Below are 24,872 nucleotides of genomic sequence, written 5' to 3'. Positions count from 1 at the left end.
CCCCAATACAGGGTGTGCAGGAGGCAGCAATCAATAATTCTCTCTCATCATTGATGCTTCTATCTCTCTCTCTCTCTCTCTGAAATCAATTAGACCACTGATACTACTTTTCTATAACAGAGGCAATAACTAATCTCAGTACCATAAAAGACCTCATTTAAAAACCCACATTCTCTACAATATATTCCCCTACCTTATGCAAATTCCCACCAGCTAACAAGATTTTATTTTACTTTAGGTAGATTGCATTATAAAAACAAATCATTACTGGTTGCACAAATTGACCAGGCCAAATTCCCCTGAGATACTCATATGCCACCTCCCATTCCCCATTCCTATAGGATTGCTCTTCCCTTCTCCAATCCTTGAGAATCAATGTACTACTCTAACTAAGAGAGAATAGGACATTAGAAATTTTTAAACTGTATGTACTAGTTCTATACACAAATCCCACAATTCTTAAACAATGCCATTATTCCTTATACTGAATAAATGTCTCCCTCATAGGGAAACATAAAATAAATCAACTTACATGGTCTTGTAATCATTTAATGCCTCCAGAACATGCTCATATCTTTCAGATTTTGGTGTGTCTGCCAGCTGTGAAGTATCAAGAAACAATTTAACGTAGTATAATTTAATCAATTAGTAATATACAGGTGCTAGATAGAGGCAATATAATGCAGAAGAAAAGGGTAGTGACTGATAGAAGATCTAATTCCAGGTCTTAATGAAAAGCTGCTCTGTGATCTAAGGTTGCTTAACCTTTAAAGGCTTATTTTCTTACCTATAAAAATGAGAATATAAATCCTGAACTAATTACTTTACTAGTAATTGCAGATTAAATGATATGTCTGAAAGAACTATGAACTGTGTAACATCACAAAAATGGGATTATATTAGTTATTATTAAATTTATTTTAATTTTATAACCTGGGGGAAAAATATATTTGAATTTGCTTTAATATCAACCATAAAAGCTTCTAATAGGTATTAATTAGATATGAATAGGGAGTATAAAAAGTAATGAGAAACATACCATTTTATTTCCCAGTACTTTTAACATTAGTAAACTAATCATTTCTATAACTTTAAAAACTGTGAAATTTAAGGACATTATGTTTATAACAATTATAGACTTTAGCCAGCCCTAAAATCCAAATTGCCTCAGTAATTTTTATGATCTCAAATGATTTAAAAATCTAAATATTAAATTCTAGAAAATATTCTATTTTGTTTCAAAAGGGCTTCCTGTAGTCATTTCTGTATAATCTTCAAAGTTGAAACAGCAGAAAAATTCTGAATCATAAAAGTACCACCCTCAATTAAAGTCACAAAACCTTAAAAAAAAAAGTTTCCAAAACATCACAGCTGACTTTAAGAATTCTGCAAATTATCTTCTTCTTTTTTTTTTATTTGCAAATTATCTTCTTTACCAGGTAAAACTCCTAAATCTCAGAACTGCTTCAAATAAAGAGAGCAAGCAAATCTGCCACATAGAAGGCTGGAGGTAGAAGACATAAAGTCATCTACTCCAACTCTTAATTACTTAACAGATATAAAGATTAAATGAACTGCTCAAATTCACATGGCTGGTTAGTGAGAGAGCTAGAACCTGAACCCAATTGACAATAAGTCCATTCACTATTCATTGAGAGCCAATTCTGTGCAATGTGTTAGGTGCTAAAAGGGGAGAGAAGCAGTTTCGTGCTCATTCCTCCATATCACTTTCTCCTATTGTAATCTGTGAAGTGTCTAACGATAAAAAATTTCTATTAAAGTAAAAATAACAGAATCAAACTTTAAAGCTTGAAAGAGACCCTAGATGTCCATGTAATTCAAGCTTCTATCAATATACTGCAATCTTTTTATAGTACTGATAGTCATTCAACCTTACTATTACCGCTGATGAGGCACCTACTGAGACAGCCCATTCAATGAGTGCATGACACTTCCTTTTGGGAACTCTTCTATTCTCTCTTTTACAAGATAGATCTTCAAATATTTGACAGCAGCTATCATGTCTAAGTATAAGATTAGGTTAAAGTTTTTAGCAGCAACATCACATGATTATTTCATATTAAGCTATGGCTAACTAATTCCATCCTCTTCCTCATTCCCACCCATGTCCCTACCCTAACTCTAAAATCTGATCAGATGCCCTAACCGGTGTGGCTCAATGGCTAGAGCATCAGCCTATGGACTGAAGGATCCCAGGTTTGATTCCGGTCAAGAGCACAAGCCTAGGTTGCGGGCTCAATCCCCAGTAGGGGGCGTGCAAGAGGCAGCTAATCAACGATTCTCGCTCATCACTGATGTTTCTATCTCTCTTTCCCTCTTCCCTTTTTCTCTGAAATCAATAAAAATATTTTTTAAAAATAAATAAATAAAATCTGATCAGATGAACTTCTATCAAGTCAAGTATTTCCTGTTATACCTGCTTCTTCTGTACGGTTTGTGTATTTAAACCTAAAAGCAGAACTTTATAACTACAGTGGGGCCTTGACTTACGAGTGTCCCGACTAATGAGTTTTTCGAGATACGAGCCGTCTCTCGGCCGATTTTTTGCTTTGAGTTGCGAGCTAAAATTCGGGTTACGAACCAGCTTCAGATACCCCACCGCTAGTTGGCGCAGCGAACGCCACAACATCAGCCCAGCATCACGTGTCTCACTCGTTCACTTTTTGATTTGACATACGAGTAATTTGAGTTACGAGCTCCATCACGGAACGAATTAAACTCGTAAGTCAAGGCCCCACTGTATTGTTAATCTGATTTTGTTTGCAGCTCAGTGTTCAAAATTATTTTTTCTCTTGATTCTGTTATATTGAGGGTAGAGACAAAGACACACCCTCAAGAATAAACTCTCCCTCAAGAGTATTTCCAAGCCAAGGCCCTGGCCAGGTTGTTCAGTTGGTTAGAGCGTCATCCTCATATGCCAAGTTGCGGGTACGATCTCTGGTAGGGACACATTCAGTAAGCAACCAATGAATGCACAATTAAGTGGAACAACAAATCGAAGTTTTTCTGTCTCTCTCTCTCCCTCCCTCTCTTTCCCTTTCTCTCTCTAAAATCATTAAAAATATATATTTTTTCCCAAGACTTTGCTTTTGTTACTATCATTTGATTAGTTACAAATCCATTTAATTTTTACTTTAACTAGTTCACATTTCATTGTCTAATATGAAATTGAGTTGCACTATGGTACACCATGCCCATACCAGTTTTGCTAACCATAACAAAAAAGAATCCAGAGAATTTAACATGATTTATTCTAATAAATCAGTGTTATTTCCCTACTGCTTCTTAAACCATGCACTTGAAAAATCTGCTCTTCAATTTGGCTGACAAACAACAACTGACTTTCTAATTTCTCAAATCCACTCCTTTTTTCTTTTTTAAAATCACAATGAAGTCTCATCTTCTTTTAATACTTATTCTCTATAGCTCTCAGAAATTTTATCTTTAAGTTCCTTCAGCACTCCTGGGTTATAACTGCATAGGACTGTATTTCAATTTGCATAATGAGGTCAAGGGATCCCATTCTGTGTTTTGAAAACTAAGAGTGTGACTGAAGTGTAAATAAAATAATCTGTATTAGAAAACACCAATCTCACACTGTGCTTTTACTTTCAGGGTTGTATATTTCTGTACAACATAAATGATATTATGTATAGCTACAACTCTTTCCACCATTCAATTATTCATGTTGAATTCCCTGCCACATAGGCTTAAGCATGACAAATAGCTTAAGTAATTTGTCCACAGACTTATATACTACATGCTAATATATAACACTCAAGGCCCCATGTGTTTTTGTTAACTAGATTTCTTATTATACCTGCTCCATCATACCACATTTCCCATTAGCCAAAACATCATTTCTGCCATAGTATTTCATTTGAGTTTTATCTATGCTTTTCCCCTTATATCCCTCAAAAGTGAGATAGCACTCTACACATTGTTAAGACCACAGTTAACAGAAAAGTGGGTAGTCCTTTCAGAACTAGGACTTCAAATCACATTAGGAATCAAAGACAAATGATAACAGGCAGATTCTAGAAAGTACTGATATCTCATTTTAACTCGCAAAAGAGATCTGCTACAACCGTGATACATCATTCTAAATAAAAACCTTAAGCAACCTTTATTTGGGGTCCTAAATAGTATATTACACATTTTTACTAATCCCAAGAAAACATTCCAAAACAGATTCTCAAACAGCTATACTCAATCAATGAAATCATTAACTCACTACTTCTCAAAGATATAAAAAATTTACATAAGAAAACATATCAAATTATATGTTCTATATGTTCTAAAAGTTCCAGCTTCTTTTCACAGCAATCCTGAAAATAACCATCTGAAAAAATAGATATGCTACATAAATGTTAAATTTGCCTTTCACTATGAAAGACATTTAATGATTCTGAAACTTCTTTTTGTCATTAAAAGAGGTCACGGGCCCTGACCTATGTGGCTTGGTTAGAGCATCTTCTGTGCATCAAAAGGTGGTGGCGGGTTCAATTCCCAGCCAGGGAACAGACCCAGGTCCCAGTTTGATAACTGGTAGGGGCACATGCCGGAGGCAGCCAATTGATGTTTTGCTATCACATCAATGTTTCTCTCTCCCTTTCTCTCTCTAAAATCAATTAAAAAAAAAAAGTTCATAGTACTACTTTATACCAAATAAAAAAAAGAAGTACAAAATACTAAACAGACACCACTGATTCAATATAAAATTGTTCAACTAACTAGAAATGTAAATAATTATTTATTAGGCTTCTCAAACAACATAGAAATACCATTTGACTTTAGCCAGAGTCATCATATGTTATAATTTAGCTTGGGAATCTATATGTATAAAACCCTAATATGCAAATAGACCAAAGGGTATAACAACCGAACAACCGGTCACTATGACATGCGCTGACCACCAGGGGGCGCGCGCGGAACATGGCAGGCGTCAGCAGCATGTGGCAGAGTGCAGAACATGGCGGGCATTGGCCATGGCGGGATGGTGAGAGGGTTTGCCAGACCAAGGTGGGGCGCTGGTTGCTGTCATCCGGGCAAGCCTCCAGTGGTTACTGAAAATTTTTTGCTTCCGCGCGCCACGCTCCCTCGCACCTGCTGCCAGCACTGGAGCTGCTGCTTGCACTCGCTGCTGGCGCCCAGCGCCGGCCCAGATAGCTCGGCACCGTCAGCAGCGGTGAGTTTTATCTATGCTTTTCCCCTTATATCCCTCAAATATAAGTCAGCGGGGGCGAGCAGCGGCTGCCGGCCCCAATTGCGTCTGAGGGATTCTCCACCTCCCCCTGCTCCTAAGGGGCGATGGGGCCGGCAGCCGCCTCTCGCACCAGCTGCTGGCACCGGCCCCAATCGCTCTGTGCCATCAGCAGGTGCAAGTGGGGCTGATGCCATCAGCGTATGGGAGCAGTGGCAGCAGAAGCGGGGCTGCTGGCAGGAGCAGGGCTGCCAGCAAACAGGAAACTGGGGGCCGCAGCGGGAGGGGCTGGGCGGGGGTGTAAAGGATGGGCCCACCGCAGCTTTGTGGCCCACAGTTCCTTTCAAGGTGCAAGAATTCGTGCACTGGGCCCCTAGTGTTAAATATGAGAGTGTTTCCCTATGACTAGGTGTCCATTATACATACCTAAACAAAGTGGCATAAAAATCTCAACTTTCCAAATCATTACAAGATTTTTCTTTTTTACCTACATGGAATAAGGGAGAAAACTCCACATTTGAGAGAATAAAATCGTAACTACTTCTCTGCTTTGTGTCATTTTTGAGGAGAAACTCCTAGAGCAAGTGTCTATGTCATATCATCTATAGTCTGTATAATAAGAGTTGATGTTCAAAATGACCCTCGGGTACTCCAAGGTACTCAACCAATAATATACTCAGCATACAGTATTTCTCATGTTGTTAATGCTATTTTATAAAATTTTGAACACAAATATAAACAAAAAGAAATTTTTTGTAACTTAAATTTGAATTAGTGACAAAATTCAATTTGTAATTCAATTTTAGTTAAACTAAAGATTTACTATTTTAATAATCTGAAATAATCTATTGCTTATATTCTTTGTTTCTACTATCATATACATTTAAAAGTAAACTAGCCGAAACCGGTTTGGCTCAGTGGATAGAGCGTCGGCCTGCGGACTGAAAGGTCCCAGGTTCGATTCCGGTCAAGGGCATGTACCTGGGTTGCGGGCACATCCCCAGGGGGAGATGTGCAGGAGGCAGCTGATCGATGTTCCTCTTTCATCGATGTTTCTAACTCTCTATCCCTCTCCCTTCCTCTCTGTAAAAAATCAATAAAATATATTTTTAAAAAAATAAATTAAATAAATAAAAGTAAACTAAATTAAAATCACTGAATATACATTACCAACTGGCATAAATTTTATGGTCTCCTTATTATATAAAGACTAGAGGCCTGGTGCATGAATTCGTTGCGCCGATGGGGTCCCTTGGCCTGGCCTGCAGGGATTGGGCTGAAACTGGCTCTCCAACATCCCCCGAGGGGTACGGGATTGAGAGAGGGCGCAGGTCAGGCCTAAGGACCCCACCAGTGCATGAATCCGTGCACCGGGCCTCTAGTATGCATATTAGATCTTTGGTTAATCTCTTCCCACCCTCCCTTCCTCCCTCCCCACACCCCTCTGAGATTCATCAGTCTGTTCCATGTTACCATACCTATGGTTTCCGCTCCTGCATTGAGCATCTGCCCCCTGGTGGTCAGTGCATGTCAGGGCTACCGTTCAGACGGCAGGCCGGTCGCTTAGGCTTTTATATATATACTAGAAGGCCTGATGCACAGAATTCATGCAAGAGTAGGCCTTCCTTCCCCTGGCTGCCAGCACCGGCTTCCCTCTGGCACCCGGAACCCGGGCTTCCCTCTGGCCGCTGGCAGGCACCCAGGAACCAGGCTTCCCTCTGGCTGCCCACAGGCATCTGGGACCCGGGCTTCCCTCGCAGCCCCGGCTTAGTCCAGAAGGTCAAATGGAAGGATGTCCAGTCGAATTAGCATATTATGCTTTTATTATTATAGACTAGAGGCCCAGTGCACAAAATTCGTGCACTTGGAGGGGGTCCCTCAGCCCGGCCTGCACCCTCTCACAGTCTGGGAGCCCTTGGGGGATGTCTGACTGACAGCTTAGGCCTGCTCCCTTCTGGGCAGCCCGGATCCTGGATGCCTGCAGACAGCCAAAGGGAAGCCCGGGTCCCAGGTGCCAGAAGGAAGCCGATGCCGGCAGCCAGGGGAAGGAAGGCTCTGGTGGGAGCGGGCCTAAGCCGTCAATCAGACATCCTTAGCACTGCCACAGAGGCGGGAGAGGCTCCCACCACCTCTGCTGTGCTCGCTAGCCATGAGCCTGGCTTCTGGCCAAGTGGCGCTCCCCCTGTGGGAGCGCACTGACCACCAGGCGGCAACTCCTGCGTTGAGTATCTGGCCCCTGGTGGTCAGTGTACATCATAGCGAGTGGTTGAGCAGCCTTAGCATATCATTAGCATATCATGCTTTGATTGGTTGAACGGACGACTGGACAACCGGACACTTAGCATATTAGGCTTTTATTATATAGGATAGATGTAGAAAATTAACCTGAAGCTCCATTTGTACATAACCAGACTGAGGACATATGACTAATCTAAGAAGTCTGAACAATTTTTTAATGTAGAAAAAGAGCAATAAGAAATGACTCAAAAGTCATTTGTTCTGATAATTTGATGGCTCAAAAAAATGCTCCTCAGAAAAGTAAAATTTTTGTTGTAAAGTTTTTATTTGATTGTAATCAAGTTTTCCTTAATTTTTAAATAAAAATTTTTTCTATATTGTCAAATAAAAAATTGAAATTTCTTATTTCGAAGACATTATCTCATAAACTACAGAAAATGAAAATATGTATCTATTGATGAAATAAATTTCTTCTGATATGTATCAGAAGTTCAGCTAGAACTAAGTACCTGCCCTAACTGGTTTGGCTCAGTGGAAAGAGCATCTGCTTGTGGACTGAAGGGTCCCGGGTTCGATTCCAGCCAGGGGCATGTACCTTGGTTGCAGGCAAATCCCCTGTAGGGGGTGGAGGCAGCTTGATGATGTTTCTCTCTCATTGATGTTTCTAATTCTCTGTCCCTCTTCCTTCCTCTCTGTAAAAAATCAATAAAATATATATTAAAAAAAAAAAGAACTAAGTACCTGAAATTCATTAACTGAACTCATTTTTTAAAAATAGCCTAATTGTTATTTTTATTGTTTTCTACTTTCAACCTCTTACCTACAATGTAAATATTATTTTAATAAAAAACATAGCATTTAAAATAAATAAAACAACTTGAATTTTTATATGTATGCCCCTGTCTACATCAGGGATAGGTAACGTCCAGCCTAAGGGCCGTATAAGGCCCATGAAATCATTTGGTCCTGCCGTGCCAAGGCATTAGCAGTAAGTTAATTAAATGTTTGACCAAATAGAGCAGGCTAATTTTTAAGCTGATAATTTTGTATGGCCCGTAAATGATGTCATAAATATCCAAATGGCTCTTGGCAGCAAAAAGGTTTCCCACCCCTGAGCTCTACATGAAGTAACTACTGCTGTATTTAATCATGTAAAACATCAAATGTACTAACAGGAAATCAGATGTATCTGCATATAAACTGTTGAAGAAACAAGGCTAGAATAAAAGCATTTCTTTGAGGGGAGGGGGGTAAAATCAAAGTGCTTCCAATATTGAAACAGAATAAAAACATTTTAAATAAATGTATTAGAACATAAGATATTAAGATGACTATTAAGGACACTATAGCCCTGGCCAGTGTCATTCAGTGGTCAGAGTGTCAGCCATGCACTGAAAGGTCTTGGGTTTAATTCCTGGTCAAGGGCATGTACCTGGGTTGCAGGTTCAATCTAGTCCCCGGCTGGAGTGCATTTCTCTCTCTTCCTTCCCCCCTCCCCCCCAACTACCTTGCACTCTCTCCAAAAATTAATGGAAAAAATATCCTCAGGTGAGGATTAACCAAAATAAAAAAGAACACTACAGTTACTAGCACCATACACATACTTTTTTCTTTTATACTAATCAGTTTATTAAAATTTATCAAATTTACAAATCACTTTTCTCTTAAACTTCAGAAAAATAAGCATTTAACAAACTCTTAACTTATTTATATTTCAATTTCTAACAATCAAGACATCTTAGTTGAGTTGATTTTAATATCCTTAGATTTAAAATCTAAGTATTCTGCAAGTGTTTTATTTTATGCCACTGATCTACCAACAACTAACTTTTTTTTTGGCCTTTTAATTGTCTTTATTACTCAAAAAAAGCTTCATTTTTAAAATTTATTTAGTTTTCTGACTCTGTGCTTGTGCCTTCAACACTTTCACAATGATGTGCTGCTCCTCAATAAGGAAAGCACACTTGATCCTGTCACAGACACATTTAGCACACATGGATCCACCATAGGCCCTGCTGACATGTTTTTTTGTTTTAGACAACCTCATTAGAACTTTAGTTCTCACAGCACAAATGCCTCTCAGTTGTCCTGGGCACACACCACATGCAGATTTTGGTGCTTTCCCAAACTTCTTGGTATAAAGGCAAACAATTCTATTACCAGGGATTCAGGACAGCCTAGTTTTGTTAGAAGCTGTATTGTAGGACAGCCTCCAACGGTATGTCAAACGCTGGACCGTGGTGAATGCCTGAAGTCACTGTCCCCGGAAGAGCCCACCAACTAACTTTTAAATAAATGTGCACTATGCTCTCTGGGATGCCCCATAAAAACCCCAATATAATAACAAAACCCTTAAGGTCCTATTTGATATGAACCTTATAAACTGCCACATGTCTAAAGGCTTCAAATATAGGAATTCTTCCTAAATTTCAAATCAGTTTACTCAATTTTTACCTCAAAATGTGATGTGTGACTAAAATTCATCTCATTCCACATATTATAAAACAATTTTTATTTAACCCAGGAGTAGTTAATATCCGTATTTCAATAATTATAACTAAATGCTAAATACCAGATAACTACTAAAGTTATTCTAGTTACTTTCTTCTTTGTGCTATTCTTTGGTTTCAAAATCTTCTTCAATGTATGTGCATTAACTTTTATATTGCTTTAAAAAAAATCCTTTGTATATCCAGCATGAGTGGTTATATTTTGCAAATGAAAAGCAGAATGAGATGTCTGAATGAGGGAGAAAATCTCCAACTCAGGTAGCTTCACTCTAACTCATTCTTTTAACACTATTAATGGGTGCTAACATTCCCAGAAGTCAAAGATTTACAAGCAAGTGCCAACAAGAAATTTGTAAAGAAGAGTGTTAGTTACATCTCTAAAGTTGATGGAAAACATAGGAGGAGGAACCATAAGTAAGGTAACCAATAATGATTTCTCCCTCCCTTCTACCTTTAACTACAATGATTCTCACTTCAGAATATGAAAGATTAAAGAAATTTACTTCCTCCTCCTACATATTTTCCCCTACTCATCAGGCAACAAACAGGAGGATGAGAGGGCTGGTCTTGATATCCTTACAGGAATTATTTCTCCCTGAATTAAAAATAAAATTCTACTTTAGATGGGTGGCTTATACATATGTCTTAGTTGCTTTTAACAAAAACAGAAAAAGACATCAAGTAGCTAATGAAGTCTGCTCTAAAACCACTTACCTCTCCAGGGTGCAATCTATCCCAGTTTTCATTAATGTATGTCATAAGCTCAAGTTCAGAATCAAAGTATTTCTTCTTGTGAATAACACTTAGGTTGTAAAGGCATAAGTGTGCTATATCTACCCTGGAATCCAAAGTAATCAAAATATACAAAAAACAATGTTTTTGGTTATTGTTAAGAAATCACACAATTTTTTATAACACCAGTAATTTTAAAAATCCAATGTAAAATACTTAAGTGAACAGAGGGTCAATATCCTAAGTCATATTCATAATGTAATAAATAATTACATTGAAAATAATTGGAAAGCATTAACTAAACATTTACTTATCCTAAACTAACTATAAACTAAAAAATATTTGAATAATTTCTTAAAATGCATTAAAAAAGAATCTGATTTCAAAAAAAACACCTTACAATAAAAAAATTTTGTTTTTACTACTATATATAAACTACTGTATAGATCATACTTTATTAGACTTTGCCTGATTCACAAGTGTTATCTTTTCCTAAAATATGCAAAACATTTAATAAAAATGTCTAAGTACTTACTACATAGTACTCCTAAGTGTCAGTTTTGCTTTCAAAGTTTTAAAGTTACCTGCAGTCAACTGCAGTTCAAAAATCTGAAATGGAAAATTCCAGAAATAAACAATTTCTAAGTTTCAAACTGTGCGCTGTTCTGAGTAGCATAACAACATCTTGTGCCATCCCACTCTGTCCCCCTTGGGGTGTGAGTCATCCTTTTGTTCAGTGGATCCAGGCTGAACTACCCTGCCCATTAGTCACTTAGTAGCTATCCTGGTTATTAGATGGATTGTGACAGTATCTCAGTGCTTGTGTTCAAGTAACCCTTATTTTACTAAATAATGAACACAAAGCTCAAGAGTAGTGATGATGGCAATTTTTCAAAGAGAAGCTGTAAAGTGTATTTATGTATGTATAAGAAAAACCATAGTATATAACAAGGTTTGATTCTATCCAAAGTTTCAGGTATTCACTTGGAGTCTTGGGCATATTTCCCATGAATAATGGGGAACTACCGTATAAATATTTTATCATTAAATCTCCCAAATTCATTATACTTCCCATGCCCAAGAATTGCGACTCAGAAGGAGAAATTGGCATATTTATAATAAAAACTTTCTTCTACTATATGCTATTCTGAAGGCCCAAAAGAACTAGAAAGATAAGTAAGAGTTTTGGAGATATAAAGGGTATTTTAAAAAGTCATTAGAAAATGAATGGCTATATAACTTTATCAATATAATTAGCTAATCCTTGGTGAAGATGACATCAGGTTTAAGGATAAACAATAGAAAATAAATAAAGCTATATGTAAAGATGACCAAATTTTTACTTAAACCAAGTAAATATATCTACAGTTTTATCCTATAGGTTTAAGAATATGGCTCTCTTTTGTTCCTTAACAGAAATGTCCTCACTTACCACTGTAATGGTAGACGTTTGAGGTATTCAGGTCCAGAACTGCAGACAGAGCAAATAAATGTATAAAACCTAAGGAAAAAGGAAAAGTTGTAATTATTGTGTAATCAAAGGTATACATCAGAGAGACATGTTGACCTTCCTAAGCTCAGAAAGATGGCATAAATTAATGGCATAAGCCAAGATTTAAAACCAGACTTTTTTATGCCAAGTTTAGTGTTCTATCTTTAATTTGTCTTCCTAGAGTTCTCTCTTATATTCTACATTCTCCTAATCCAGAAAGCACATTAAGTCTACTTTTAGAAATTCTTAGGTCTAAGGTATAAGTTGTGTGTATCAAGTTTCTTTGTCCTTTTCCAATGTTCTGTCACAGGATCTCTTTGAGGTTCTTTAAAGGAAGATACCAATGAGAATAGTTTAGAACATTGTGGGGCAATACAAGGAAATGTAATCACTAATCAAATACTTAAAAGCCTTTTGAAATAATATCCAAAAGCATAAAAATTATGTGTACTTTCAAATTATATATAATTTAAATATATTACTCAATATTTTCCCTCTAAGGTGACTCCTTTACAAATCACTATTAAAACTACTTCTAGAAATCAAAAACTGCAAATATAACCACAATAAAAAAGCTAAATAAAAATTTTTTTAAATCAAACAGTAAAGTCCAAATGCCCTTCTCACCTGTCTCCAAATAACATTGGCTTTTGAAGGCATTGCACACAAGCCTCGTGAAACCACTGCTTACATTTGCAGCACTGTAGCATCTTTAAATACCAGCTATGAGAAAAAAGTTAAGATTAAAATTACTACCTTTTGATGATGTAAAGTATTTTTTTTTAAGTGGCATTGTGCTTATAGGATCACATTTCTACTACACGTAGTACTAAATTTTTTCTTTCTCAAAAATGTCATTCATATTAACCACTTCAACTCTCTTATTCATGAGAATTTATAAGCTCTAGAAAGATACATCTATTTCTAGTCAATAAGTGCCTGGTTCCTACACTAGTCTAGGATCTATGTCTAAACACAATCCTGGGAATTTTTTCACACTGACTCTATACTCTAGGACAGTGGTTCTCAACCGTCCTAATGCCACGACCCTTTAATACAGTTCCTCATGTTGTGGTGACCCTCAACCATAAAATTATTTTCGTTGCTACTTCATAACTATAATTTTGCTACTGTTATGAATCGTAATGTAAATATCTGATATGCAGGATGTATTTTCATTGTTACAAATTGAACATAATTAAAGCATAGTGATTAATCACAAAAACAATATGTAATTATATATGTGTTTTCCGATGGTCTTAGACTTAGGCGATCCCTGTGAAAGGGTCGTTCGACCCCCAAAGGGGTCACGACCCACAGGTTGAGAACCGCTGCTCTAGGAGAAGTTCCATAGGTCACTGATGTGTACGGGTGTTTACCCCATATATCAAATGGGCATAAGCAGCTCTATATTTTCACTGTGTTTCTATTATTCTTGTCTATTAAAATGGAAACAAGTATAAGTTATGCATGACATAATTTCGGGCAACAATAGACCACATATGTCACAGTGACATGCCATATAGCCTAGGTGTATACCATCTAGGTTTGTATAAGTATATTCTGTAATGTTCACACAATGATGAAATTGCTTAATGATGTATTCAGAAAGTATTCCCATCGTTAAATGGCACATGACTATACAGCAATTTAATGTAACTGATTAACATAATTATACATCTAATCTAAGACTCTACCAGGTGGTAAAGGCTTTGTGAAAGATTTTGTTGTTTTAAACAGCTGAAGATGCTAAAACTCAACCTTCAACTGAGGATTATCCTTTCTTTTCAGTTACTACATGGTTCTTATATATTGATATCCTTATTTGCCACCCAAATAATGTGTTTCTCCCAATAATTCTGTTGCTCAACAAGTCAGCCCCGCATAAATTTTAAGCTACATATACACAAAGGTAAGAAGACTGATACTAAGTAAGGTCAGTCATTCAACAAAGACTAATAAATAAACTATGTTCCAGTGCTTGTGTTCAAATAACTACTCTGCTAGGTGCTGAAGTTAGTTATTAGCAATATCAGCTCATGTAGTCATGGTACAGAACAATGAATGATCTATCTCCCAAAATAATGTCTATAATACTTTCCACCTACTTGAATAATGCTTTAAACTAAATGCTAGTTATAAATGAGTTTATTGTATCTATTTTAGAAGTGATTTTTAAAAACTAGTTTCTTAAATGTGCAGGTGACCAAAAACTAAGAAGTATTATAAAAATGTTAAATCACAAAAAGTCCCTAAGATCAGAGATGAGGCAGAATACAGAACTAAAATTTCACTAATTTATATGTTCATTTATTCATCATCAATTACCTATATGTTCCAGTCTTCTCCTAGACAGCATCATCTTAAGAGAAGCAGAGTCTCATACGACACACAAAAAATAATTATAATTTAAATAGTTAAATCAAAAGAATAAGATGGGATGACTAAAGAAAGGTAATACAATCTCTCTTTGCAATTACAGAAGTATAATGTCCAGAACTCTAATAGTCCCATTATTTTCTGTAAGACTATTCTTGGAAACAGTGAATTTTCTAATCATAACACCGTATTTCAAGAGTAACTTTTAAAAACTATGAGCAAGAAATGCAGTTTGGAAGTCATGTCATAAAGAATATTTATGTCATAAAATATTTATGGCAATGGAGATTTTAGCCTGGAAGAGAACATTATTGGTATGTAAGTGATGGGAGTAAGAAATGTGATTGCTGGATTGAAATATTTTAAGAGTTACCTCCTCAGAGAGATAAGAGTATTTGTTTAGTTCCAAAGAGCAGAACTAGGACCACTGATCAGAAGTTAAAGGTAAATTCCTAAACATTCTTAGTTAGAACTGATTCATTTCTTTAGCAAATATTTAATTAAAAAGATGATTAAAACTACAGTCTCTAATTCCCCTCCCTCAATTTTCTTTACTGATACTTCCATAAATTTACAATTCACTATTACTCCGACACCAAAATCAGTAACAAAAATAAAGTTGACAATATAAAAAAATAAAAATTACTTAAAGGGTATTAAATAACTATATTTACTTACTCTCCAGGGCCTCCACAATAGCAGTAACATTGCTGGACATTGGTTTTATGACCTGCATCCCATTCAAGGTCTGCCACACTATAGGGTAATGTCTGCTTCATGACTTGCAATGCTTTGGCATTTGGTCCTTTCTTAAGCGCACCACCCCTCTATATTAGAGGGAAAAGATTATTTAAAAGAGTGAAGGATAAAATTTTAAATACAATTCTATAAATTAAAAATGCTTCTGAAACTTCTGAAGGCATTTCCATTCTAAATTTCTTAGCATATCACAAAACAGCCTGACTAATAATCTTTCCTATTAGCTTTTCTTTCAAATTATTGCCCCAATTCCAAGACCACAATCAGAAAATAAGTGCAAAAATAGCTGCAAGTCACTTAAGCATCATTAGCCAAACAATAACCAGCACCTCTTTCTACTCAGCATTGACTGCTCATTTCATTCAAATAAACTTTCAACGTACACAATCATTATGTTGATAATGCCTTATAAATTCCATTTAGGGCTTTAGCCCAAAACACTTAAAAGATACCTTTGTTGTTGTTGCAAAAACACACTGTCGACAGAGCCATTTTTCATCTGAATCAATCACACTGGAATCAATGTGAGGTGTGTGACACAACTGATGATATCCTTAATATCAAAAAAAGCATAAAGCAAATTCTATTTTATTAATAAATACAATTTAAATGCATTAGTATTTTCTTTTCCTACATTAATATAATTACTACTGATGAGTAAATTTATCATAACAGCTTCAAATTAACATTGTAAAGTAATTTTTAATCATTAATCTTCACAAACTTTTCCACAAGATTAAAAGAAATCAATGTTTACCTTGGCCACACTTATCACATATAACCATTTCATTGGGAGCTTCTGAATACTCTTCCTGACATATTGTACAGACCATTTCCCCACTTCCAGTGGCTCCTGAAATATTTAAATAATTTTATTATTTATTTATCATAATAAAGTGTTCCATTTAACAAAACTACTTTTTGACTCAGTGAGGAGCCTATATTGGCAATGTTTGTTCACTAGATCATAATGATTTCTTTTTAAGTCAAAGTACTATACACAAAATGCTATCTCTCTGCTCCCTTTCTATGTTCTAACCTCTAACTGATTTCTAACTATCTACATTCATAACTTAACCTGCTTTTTGGCAGAGGACATAATTTAAACTGCTCTCAGGCAGGATCCTTTATCATTCATTTTTAATATTCCCATTCTCCTGGGAGGTTGTTTTTGTCAACACTAGAACTACTCTCCAAAACACATACCCACCCATGTATATACATGTGTTCACTCACCCTACACTGCCTAACATCATGAGACTAAAGAAAAAGCACAAGGAAGATGTATCAATGACTCCTTTTCCTCTGGGTTTGGAACATTTCTTTTTATTTACTAATTTATGAAAGAGCTGAACACCAATTATTTAATTTTCAGCTTCTGAAATATGGAAATATGGTTGGTGCCAATAATATACCCTAACAAAATCCCACTGCAATAAAATCTGGGGGTCCCAGTTAATAATTTTACTTTTTACCTGAATAGATAAATTATTTCTTTCTTAAACATTTTTATTCTAAAACACTTTTATTCTAAAAGCAATTTTATTCTATAAATTTTAAAATATGATTTTATCACTCTAACACATTTCCAATATTCTCTATTCATCTATTTAAATATACATAGTTAAAATATTCATACACATGCTTTATTCACATAGCAACAATAAAAAAATTTCAATTTTGTGCTCTGAACCAAGCATTGTTAGGCTCCTGACATATACTATTTTATTTAATTCTACAACTTTTATAGATAAATATCCTCTCTAAAGAGAAGACGTGAGGTTCAGAAAGATAAAGTAACTAATCCAAGGACCTTCAGTCAGAAAGTATCAAGGCTAGGATTCAAACCTAGATATACTAGAGTCCATACTCTACACCAGGGGTCCTCAAACTACGGCCCGCGGGCCACATGCAAATACAAATATTGTATTTGTTCCCGTTTTGTTTTTTTACTTCAAAATAAGATATGTGCAGTGTGCATAGGAATTTGTTCATAGTTTTTTTTTAAAACTATAGTCCGGCCCTCCAAGGGTCTGAGGGACAGTGAACTGGCCCCTTGTTTAAAAAGTTTGAGGACCCCTGCTCTACACTGTGAGATGCTTCTTTTCATTAATACTATTTAATATTCCTTCTATCAAAAGCATTTTTTAGCCCTAGCTGGTTTGGCTCAGTAGATAGTCGGCCTGTGGACTGAAGGGTCCCAGGTTTGATTCTGGTCAAGGGCCCATGCCCAGGTTGCAGGCTCGATCCCCAGTTGGGGGCGTGCAGGAGGCAGCCAATCAATGACTCTCTCATCACTGATGCTTCTATTTCTCTATCCCTCTCCCTTCCTCTCTGAAATCAATAAAAATACATTTTTTAAAAAGCATTTTTTACACCGCAGTTTTCAAAATTATAACTTCAAATCTATACTAATAAAAGGGTAATATGCTAATTAGACCAGACATCTTCTGGACAAAGCCACGGTGGTGGGGGCCAAGGCAGAGGCGGTTAGGGGAGATCAGGCCAGCAGGGGAGAGCAGTTAGGGGCATCAGGTAGGTAAGGAGGCAGAGGGGTTAGGGGCGACCAGGCAGGCAGGCAGAGGCGGTTAGGGGAGATCAGGCCAGCAGGGGAGCGCAGTTAGGGGCAATCAGGCTAGCAGGGGAGCAGTTAGGGGCATCAGGTAGGTAAGTAGGCAGAGGGGTTAGGGGCGACCAGGCAGGCAGGCAGGTAAGTGGTTAGGAGCCAATGAACCTGGATTGCGAGAGGGACATCCTCCGAGGGGTCCCGGATTGGAGAGGGTGCAGGCCAGGCTGAGGGACACCCCCCTCCCGTGCACAAATTTCATGCACTGGGCCTCTAGTAACTACATAATATTCCATCCAGGGAAAGAACCAAATTTACTTTATTACACCCTCTATTCTTACACAGACTGGTTACCAAATTTCTTGTTTGTTCATTTTTTTGCATTTTTTCCTTGTCTGTTTCAGTGTCTTGTCCTCTCTAGCCTCCTGCTTTCCCAGGGTTTGTCTTCTTCTCTGCACAGTTGACTAAAGCTGGCCTCCCCACATCTTCTGATTTTTGGCTAGAATAAGGAGAGCAACCAGACTGGCCTGGAACCTCTCTGTCCAAATCTGTAATTCCCTGGAAAAGAACCAATAGTCCTAGATTGGGGTAGGTGCTTAATCTGACTCCCATTGCAACCAGGTGGGCTGGTGTGGGGGAAGGCAGTTCCTCAGAAAAGCCAGTGCTAATTCAAGCCATTTCATCTTCGATATCTCAAATATTTTGTTATTATTAAAATAAAGCTACAGTAAACATTTTTTATCTAATTTTTTAAATTTTGAATTATTTATTTAGGATAAACTGCTAAAATGAGTCTGCTGTATAAATTAAAAAGTATAAAACATTTTTATGCATTTAATGCTGCCATTTAAATATCCAAAATAGAAATTTACACTGTCATCAGCAGTGTATCATTTTCCCAGAAACCAAAATAGTATTTAGGTATTAAGATTAAAAATCCTTTTAAATTCATTTAATGGTTTTAACATGTTATCTCCCTGTTGTAATGCACATTTCTTTGATTACTAACATGACTATATATTCTTCCTTATTTATGTAAACTGTTCAAAGGAATCTTATTACATGAGTGAAATTATGCTAATTTATTATTATTTTGCTAGTATCTGTTATTATAGAAAGAAAACTACTAAAGCTACTCTCCACACTGAAATCTGTCATAATGCAATTTTCAGGTTCACTTCCTCATTTTATAGCAACTCCAAGTTATGTGTGTGCTACTTTCTAGCTATTACAAAGTTAATGGCCAAAGAGTAATCCTTGGTAATTCTAAGGCTAGTAAAAGCAGCCAGTGAGGAAAGAACCACCACAGACTACTAAACTGATGCACTCACTGGTGGGGCACATGTTGGATAGGACCCTCACTTTCATTACAACTTTCTATCCCTGTGTACCACTGGTCTTCGGAAAGAAGGAATGGAGGGAGGGAAGAGACAAAAGACTGAGAAACCTGTATTTTAACTCACAGGAACCTTGAAAAGGTAGAAAAGATGAAAGGGATACATAGCTAATAGAAGGGAATAGAGGCAGTATATGTGTTTCAGACCCACCAAAGACAGAGTTACATTTACAAACTAAAAAAGAGAAATTCCTAATGCAGGTAATAAGATTTGCTCAATATCACTACTGTTGAAGACATCCTATCTATCCTCCTAGCACTTTTCTCACTGACCCATCAATTCCAGATTCAAAACATACAACACGCAGTAACCTATCATAAAGTTGCAGTTGGGAATCCAATACAAAACCCAATCGCTAAATACTTTAGAAAGGTATCCATCTATCCCTCAGGGAAAGAGAATTTATATCTCCTTTCTACAACAGGAAATAGAAAACAGAGGTCTTTGTGCAGGCCTATTGACCTAGTAAAAGCAAAACCAAAAGTGCTGCTTTAGCCCTGGCTAGTATGGTTCAATCAGTTGGAACGTCTGTCCCATACACCAGAAGGTGGTGGGTTTGATTCCCCTTCAGGGCATGTGCAGGAGGCAACTAGTGGATGTTTCTCTCTCCCTTCCTCTCTCTCTAAAATAAATAACAACAACAACAATAAAAACTGTTACATTTTTTTAAAATCCTCACACACAGATGTTTTTCCATTGATTTTTAGAGAGTGGAAGAGGGAGGGAAAGAGAAATATCGATGTGAGAGAAACACATCGATTGGCTGCCTCCTGCACCGCCCCAACCAGGGCCCAGTCTGGGAAGGCATCTGCAACCTAGGTACCCACCCTTGACTGAAATCGAACCTGAGACCCTTCTGTCCCCAGGCTAACGCTCTATCCAATGAGCCAAACCAGCTAGGGCAAAACTTACATTTTTTAAAAAGTGTTGCATTAGTGTGTAAAGTACTCAGATTTTAATAATCATACTTTTTAAAAAAAAAAAATAAAGCACCTACCATGAAAGAGATACCTAGAAAAACACCTTTATTTAGCAGATTCAAATAACACGCAGCAATTATAGTTTATAAAAATAGAAAGTATAAAAAATGTACCGCCCTAACCGGTTTGGCTCAGTGGATAGAGCGTCGGCCTGCGGACTCAAGGGTCCCAGGTTCGATTCCTGTCAAGGGCATGTACCTTGGTTGCGGGCACATCCCCAGTGGGGGGTGTGCAGGAGGCAGCTGATCAATGTTTCTCTCTCATCGACGTTTCTAACTCTCTATCCCTCTCCCTTCCTCTCTGTAAAAAAAATCAATAAAAAAAAATGTACCTACAACCAAACCAAGGTGTACCTGTACTTATTTTCCCATATAAACATTAAAAAATAATTGATCATTTTAAACCATTTTTATTAATGAATATTTCTAGTACTCAGCCTTTTATTATGTTCTAATTCCCCCAAGCATCTGACAAAAAATATGTCCTCAATACCTATTAGCTCTTTATAGTACTTTGTACTAATATAAGCAAGTAACAGTTAAAATGAAGCCCAAACTGTTTCTTCTAAGTTTTTAGAAGGGTCCTAACAATAGTGACACACCTGTCTTCTAGTAGTTAGTAGTCTACCTGTACCCTAACAGAGTGATTCTTTTTTTTTTTTTTTTGCAGTTTTTAATATAGATCAGCAATTTTCAACCAGAGTGCTGCAAGAATTTTTAAAATGTGCAATACCTAACTATTTAGTCAGGGGCACTGACCTCTTTTCCCTTAGATTTGTCAAATAAAAAAATGACAACAGCCAACACAACAATATCTGTCCGGTATGAATGAATCAAAATTATACCTTCTTTTTTTTTTGGTCAGACTGGCAAAATATATATTTTTTTATGTGCTTCAGAATTTTAGTAATTAGCTTATGTGTGCCAGGAGATGAAAAAGATTGAAAATCACTGATATAAATTATAACTTCCTGAAGACTACGAAGGTCAAGTCAATTTTTTTTTAGCCTCTCCTTAAAAGTGATTCTGAGATATTTTAATACACTACTGAACACTCAAAAATGATAAGTTGGAAAATATCAAATTTTAGTATAAATCATGTTCAAGAGCAACAGTAGCACCTGCCTGTTTGGATGTCCTTCCAGAGAACCCAGGATTTAGAACTGTCTTCAAAAATGATGAAGCAGCTCTGTTTCAATATGTTTATCTGAAATACAGAGGAATACTGGTGACTTCTTTTAAAATAAAAAACAGAGTTAAGTTTAAATTCAAAATTATTAAACGTTTACTGCAAAAACTGCAAAAGATATCTTATATTAAGGTAACTTGCCTTTTTGATAGTTCCAAGATAAAACAAGCCATCTGACCATCTAGCTAGGACATCCTGACCCTCTTCAAATTTACATGCTGGCTTTTTGACTTTATATCCATCCTGTAAAGACAGCTTGGTCAAGGATGTTGGGGTCTTTTGGTTTCGACGTAAAGGAGACCGCTTGTGGACCAGTGAATTACCTGCCCCTGTAGAGTCTCTGTTTCAGAAAATAAAAGATAGCCATAAGATTAACTTACTGATAGAGCTTATTTTATTCCACTGATATCATATATTAAAAATTTTGATTTATTAAAAACCTTAGATGGAGGTAAAATATAACAAGTACCTCAAAGTCACAAATACCTTCCAAGAAACAAAGGTTTAACACAGAATGATAGCAGTTTCAATATTAATTCAGTGCCTATCCTAAGTGAGGCCACGATTCAGCAACCACTCCAAGATAAATAAAGGCAGCTATCATCAAAATAACAGCTTTAAGTTGAAGTGGATAGGCCATGGTCATGAGCAAAAGATGCTTTGAATATCATAATTGCGTTTAGACAAAAAAAAAGTTACATGGCACAATTTCACAAGCACTTGATAAAGAACAAAAATGTTTATGCCACATGTAGTTAAAACACACTAACCAGTGACGACTTTGGGGTAGCTGGGTATATTTAACTCATTGGAAGGGTAGTCATGACCTCCCTCTGGGGAATCACTATAGAAATGATCCTTGCTTACTGACAGAAATGTATCAGAATCCATCAAATATGCAAAAAGGAAATTTAAAATAAAAATTGGGGACCACCAATTCCACAAAATCACAATCAAATGAGAAGTATGTTATAATTTACTTTTTTTAAAACAAAAGACCCCCAAATTAAATATTCTAAAACAATATAATTTATGTATTAGTTATTCCATAAGCAGCATAGCATACCACCATCAATCTTTTTTATTTTTTGGTTAATTCTCACCCAAGATATTTTTTCTAATGATTTTTAAAGAGAGTGAGAGGGGAAAAGGGAGATATGCAGGGGAAGGGGGAGAGAGAGAAACATCAATGTGAGAGAGAGACATCGACTGGTGGCCTCCCACATGAACCCAAACAGGCCAGAGATTGAACCGGAAACCCAAGTACTTGCCCTTGACCGGGAATCAAACCATCAGTGTACAGGCTGATGCTCTAACCATCAACCTTCTTAAAGGTAAAGCAGTTTATTTTGTTTTACTTCCTAATCTAGATTATTATTTACTAATTAAACAAACAACATGTAAAACTAGGTAGATAGTAATTCAAAAACAGACAGCATAAAAGTGAAGTAAAAATAAAAGAAGTCAGGAAGAAAAAAAGTTTTAACACCTAAGAATTAGGAATACCTAATTTCAATACCTAAGAATATTCAAATTCTGGAAAATTTTGTCATAAGGTAAAACGTGGATAAACCTTGAAAACATTATGTAAAGCAAAATAAGCCATACGAAAAGGACAAATATATAAAATTCTACTTATATGCTATAACAAATAGTAAAATTCATAGAGACAGAGAGTAGAATGGTGGCTGCCAGGGGCTGAAACAAAGAAGGCTTGGGGATTTAGTATTTATTTAAAGGGTATAAAGTTTCAGTTTGAAAGGTATGCATTTTAAAGATATATTATCTACCCAAATTTGCTGAAAAACATTAATCTACACATCCAAGCTCAACAAACTCCAAGTAGAATAAATGAAAAGATCTCTATACCCAGACATACCATAGTAAAAATGCTGAAAGAGAAAATCTTGAGAGCAGCGAGAAAATTACTCAACATCTACAAGGAAACCCCACAACATAAGTTCTCATCAGAAACAATGAAGGCCAGAAGGCTGTGAGATGACATATTCAAAGTGCTGAAAGAAAAACTGTCAACCAAGAATATTATATTCAGCATAACTGTCTTTCAAAAATAAAGGTGAATAAAAATACTCCCATTACCCTGACCGGTTTGGCTCAGTGGATAGAGCGACGGCCTGCGTACTGGGGGGTCCCAGGTTTGATTCTGGTCAAGGGCATGTACCTTGGTTGTGGGCACATCCCCAGTGGGAGGTGTGAAGGAGGCAGCTGATCGATGTTTCTCTCATCGATGTTTCTGACTCTCTTTCTTTCCCTTCCTCTCTGTGAAAAATCAGTGAAATATATTTTTTTTAAAAAAAATACTCCCATTAAGCAAAAACTGAGAGAATTTGTTGCTAGCAAAGCACCTTACAAGAAATACTAAAGGAAATTCTTAGAATTGAAAGCAAGTAAACCAAAATAAAAATTCAAATACACATACATACAAGAAAACAAAGAACACTGGTAAAGGTAATTAGATATACAGTATAAATGTATTTCCTCTAATATAAGTATATGAAACAATCCTATATAATAAAACCCTAATATGCAAATCGACCAAACAACAGAACGACCAGTTGCTATGACACGCACTGACCACCAGGGGGCAAACGCTCAATGCAGGAGCTGTCCCCTGGTGGTCAGTGTGTTCCCACAGGGGAAGCACCGCTCAGCCAGAAGCTGGTGACGGGAGCCTCTCCCACCTCCACTGCAGGCAGGCGGTAAGGAGCGAGGGGTCCTGGACTGCAAGAGGGTGCAGGCCGGGCTGAGGGACCCCCTCTAGTACATATATAATTTTATTGTTAGGCCTATAACATATAGAAATGTAACATAATTGACAATAAAAGCACAAAGGAGGTAGTGGAAACTAAATTATATTAAAGAAATGACACCAGCTGGTAACTCCAACCCATAGGAACAAATGAAGGAAACCAAAAGTGTTAAATAAAAAAGTAAATATAAGTGAAATGAGTATGTCACTTCAAGGAAATAATCTGCCATATACTCAAGTTACTCATTGTTAAATTAAAAATAAGGTATGTTACAGAGCAGTATGCAAAGTATACATAATTTTGAGGTCAAACACTTTTAAAATTAGATAAACTAAAAATCTATAAAATAGCTAAGTCAAATTTTAAAAGGAAGAACAAAAAGAAGACCTGCCCTACCAGACACTTTGACATATTCCAGAGAAAAACAGTTCCCGAAAAAAGGGAACAGACAATAAAACCAATGCAACAGAATAAGTATCTCCAAAACAGATTCATTTAGCCCTGGCCGGGTACCCGCCTGAGTTGGTTAGAGCATCATCCCAATATGGCAAGGTTGTGGGTATGATCCCCAATTAGAACATATACAAGAATCCATCAATGAATGCATAAATAAGTGGGTTAACAAATCAATATCGA

At 36.6% G+C, this 24,872-nt stretch overlaps 1 protein-coding gene and 1 pseudogene across 4 annotated transcripts in view; both read right to left on the bottom strand.

Moving 5' to 3' along the window:
* MTF2 (metal response element binding transcription factor 2) overlaps positions 1-24,872 on the bottom strand; it is a 75,092-nt gene that overhangs the window by 10,446 nt on the left and 39,774 nt on the right. For 2 of the 4 annotated variants that reach the window (XR_001364548.1, XM_005878978.2), the window contains exons 2-10: positions 21,607-21,805; positions 21,402-21,483; positions 16,092-16,187; positions 15,787-15,887; positions 15,254-15,402; positions 12,824-12,919; positions 12,137-12,205; positions 10,687-10,810; positions 533-600 (exon numbers count right to left, since the gene is read on the bottom strand). Coding sequence is in view for 3 of the 4 variants with exons in the window: in XM_005878978.2 (XP_005879040.1) it covers positions 533-600; positions 10,687-10,810; positions 12,137-12,205; positions 12,824-12,919; positions 15,254-15,402; positions 15,787-15,887; positions 16,092-16,187; positions 21,402-21,483; positions 21,607-21,805 (984 nt within the window). In the remaining variant the exon portion in view is untranslated. Of the gene's footprint in view, positions 1-532; positions 601-10,686; positions 10,811-12,136; positions 12,206-12,823; positions 12,920-15,253; positions 15,403-15,786; positions 15,888-16,091; positions 16,188-21,397; positions 21,484-21,606; positions 21,806-24,872 lie in introns of those variants that run through there. The other 2 variants (XM_014550035.1, XM_005878979.2) reach the window with 2 other exon arrangements.
* LOC102244086 lies at positions 9,319-9,946 on the bottom strand (annotated as a pseudogene).

This window comes from Myotis brandtii, unplaced genomic scaffold (assembly GCF_000412655.1).
Source record: "Myotis brandtii unplaced genomic scaffold, ASM41265v1 scaffold58, whole genome shotgun sequence".
NCBI classification, from domain to species: Eukaryota; Metazoa; Chordata; class Mammalia; order Chiroptera; family Vespertilionidae; genus Myotis; species Myotis brandtii.
The sequence above is the reverse complement of the archived record's forward strand: the minus strand, read 5'-3'. Positions and strand labels throughout refer to the sequence as shown.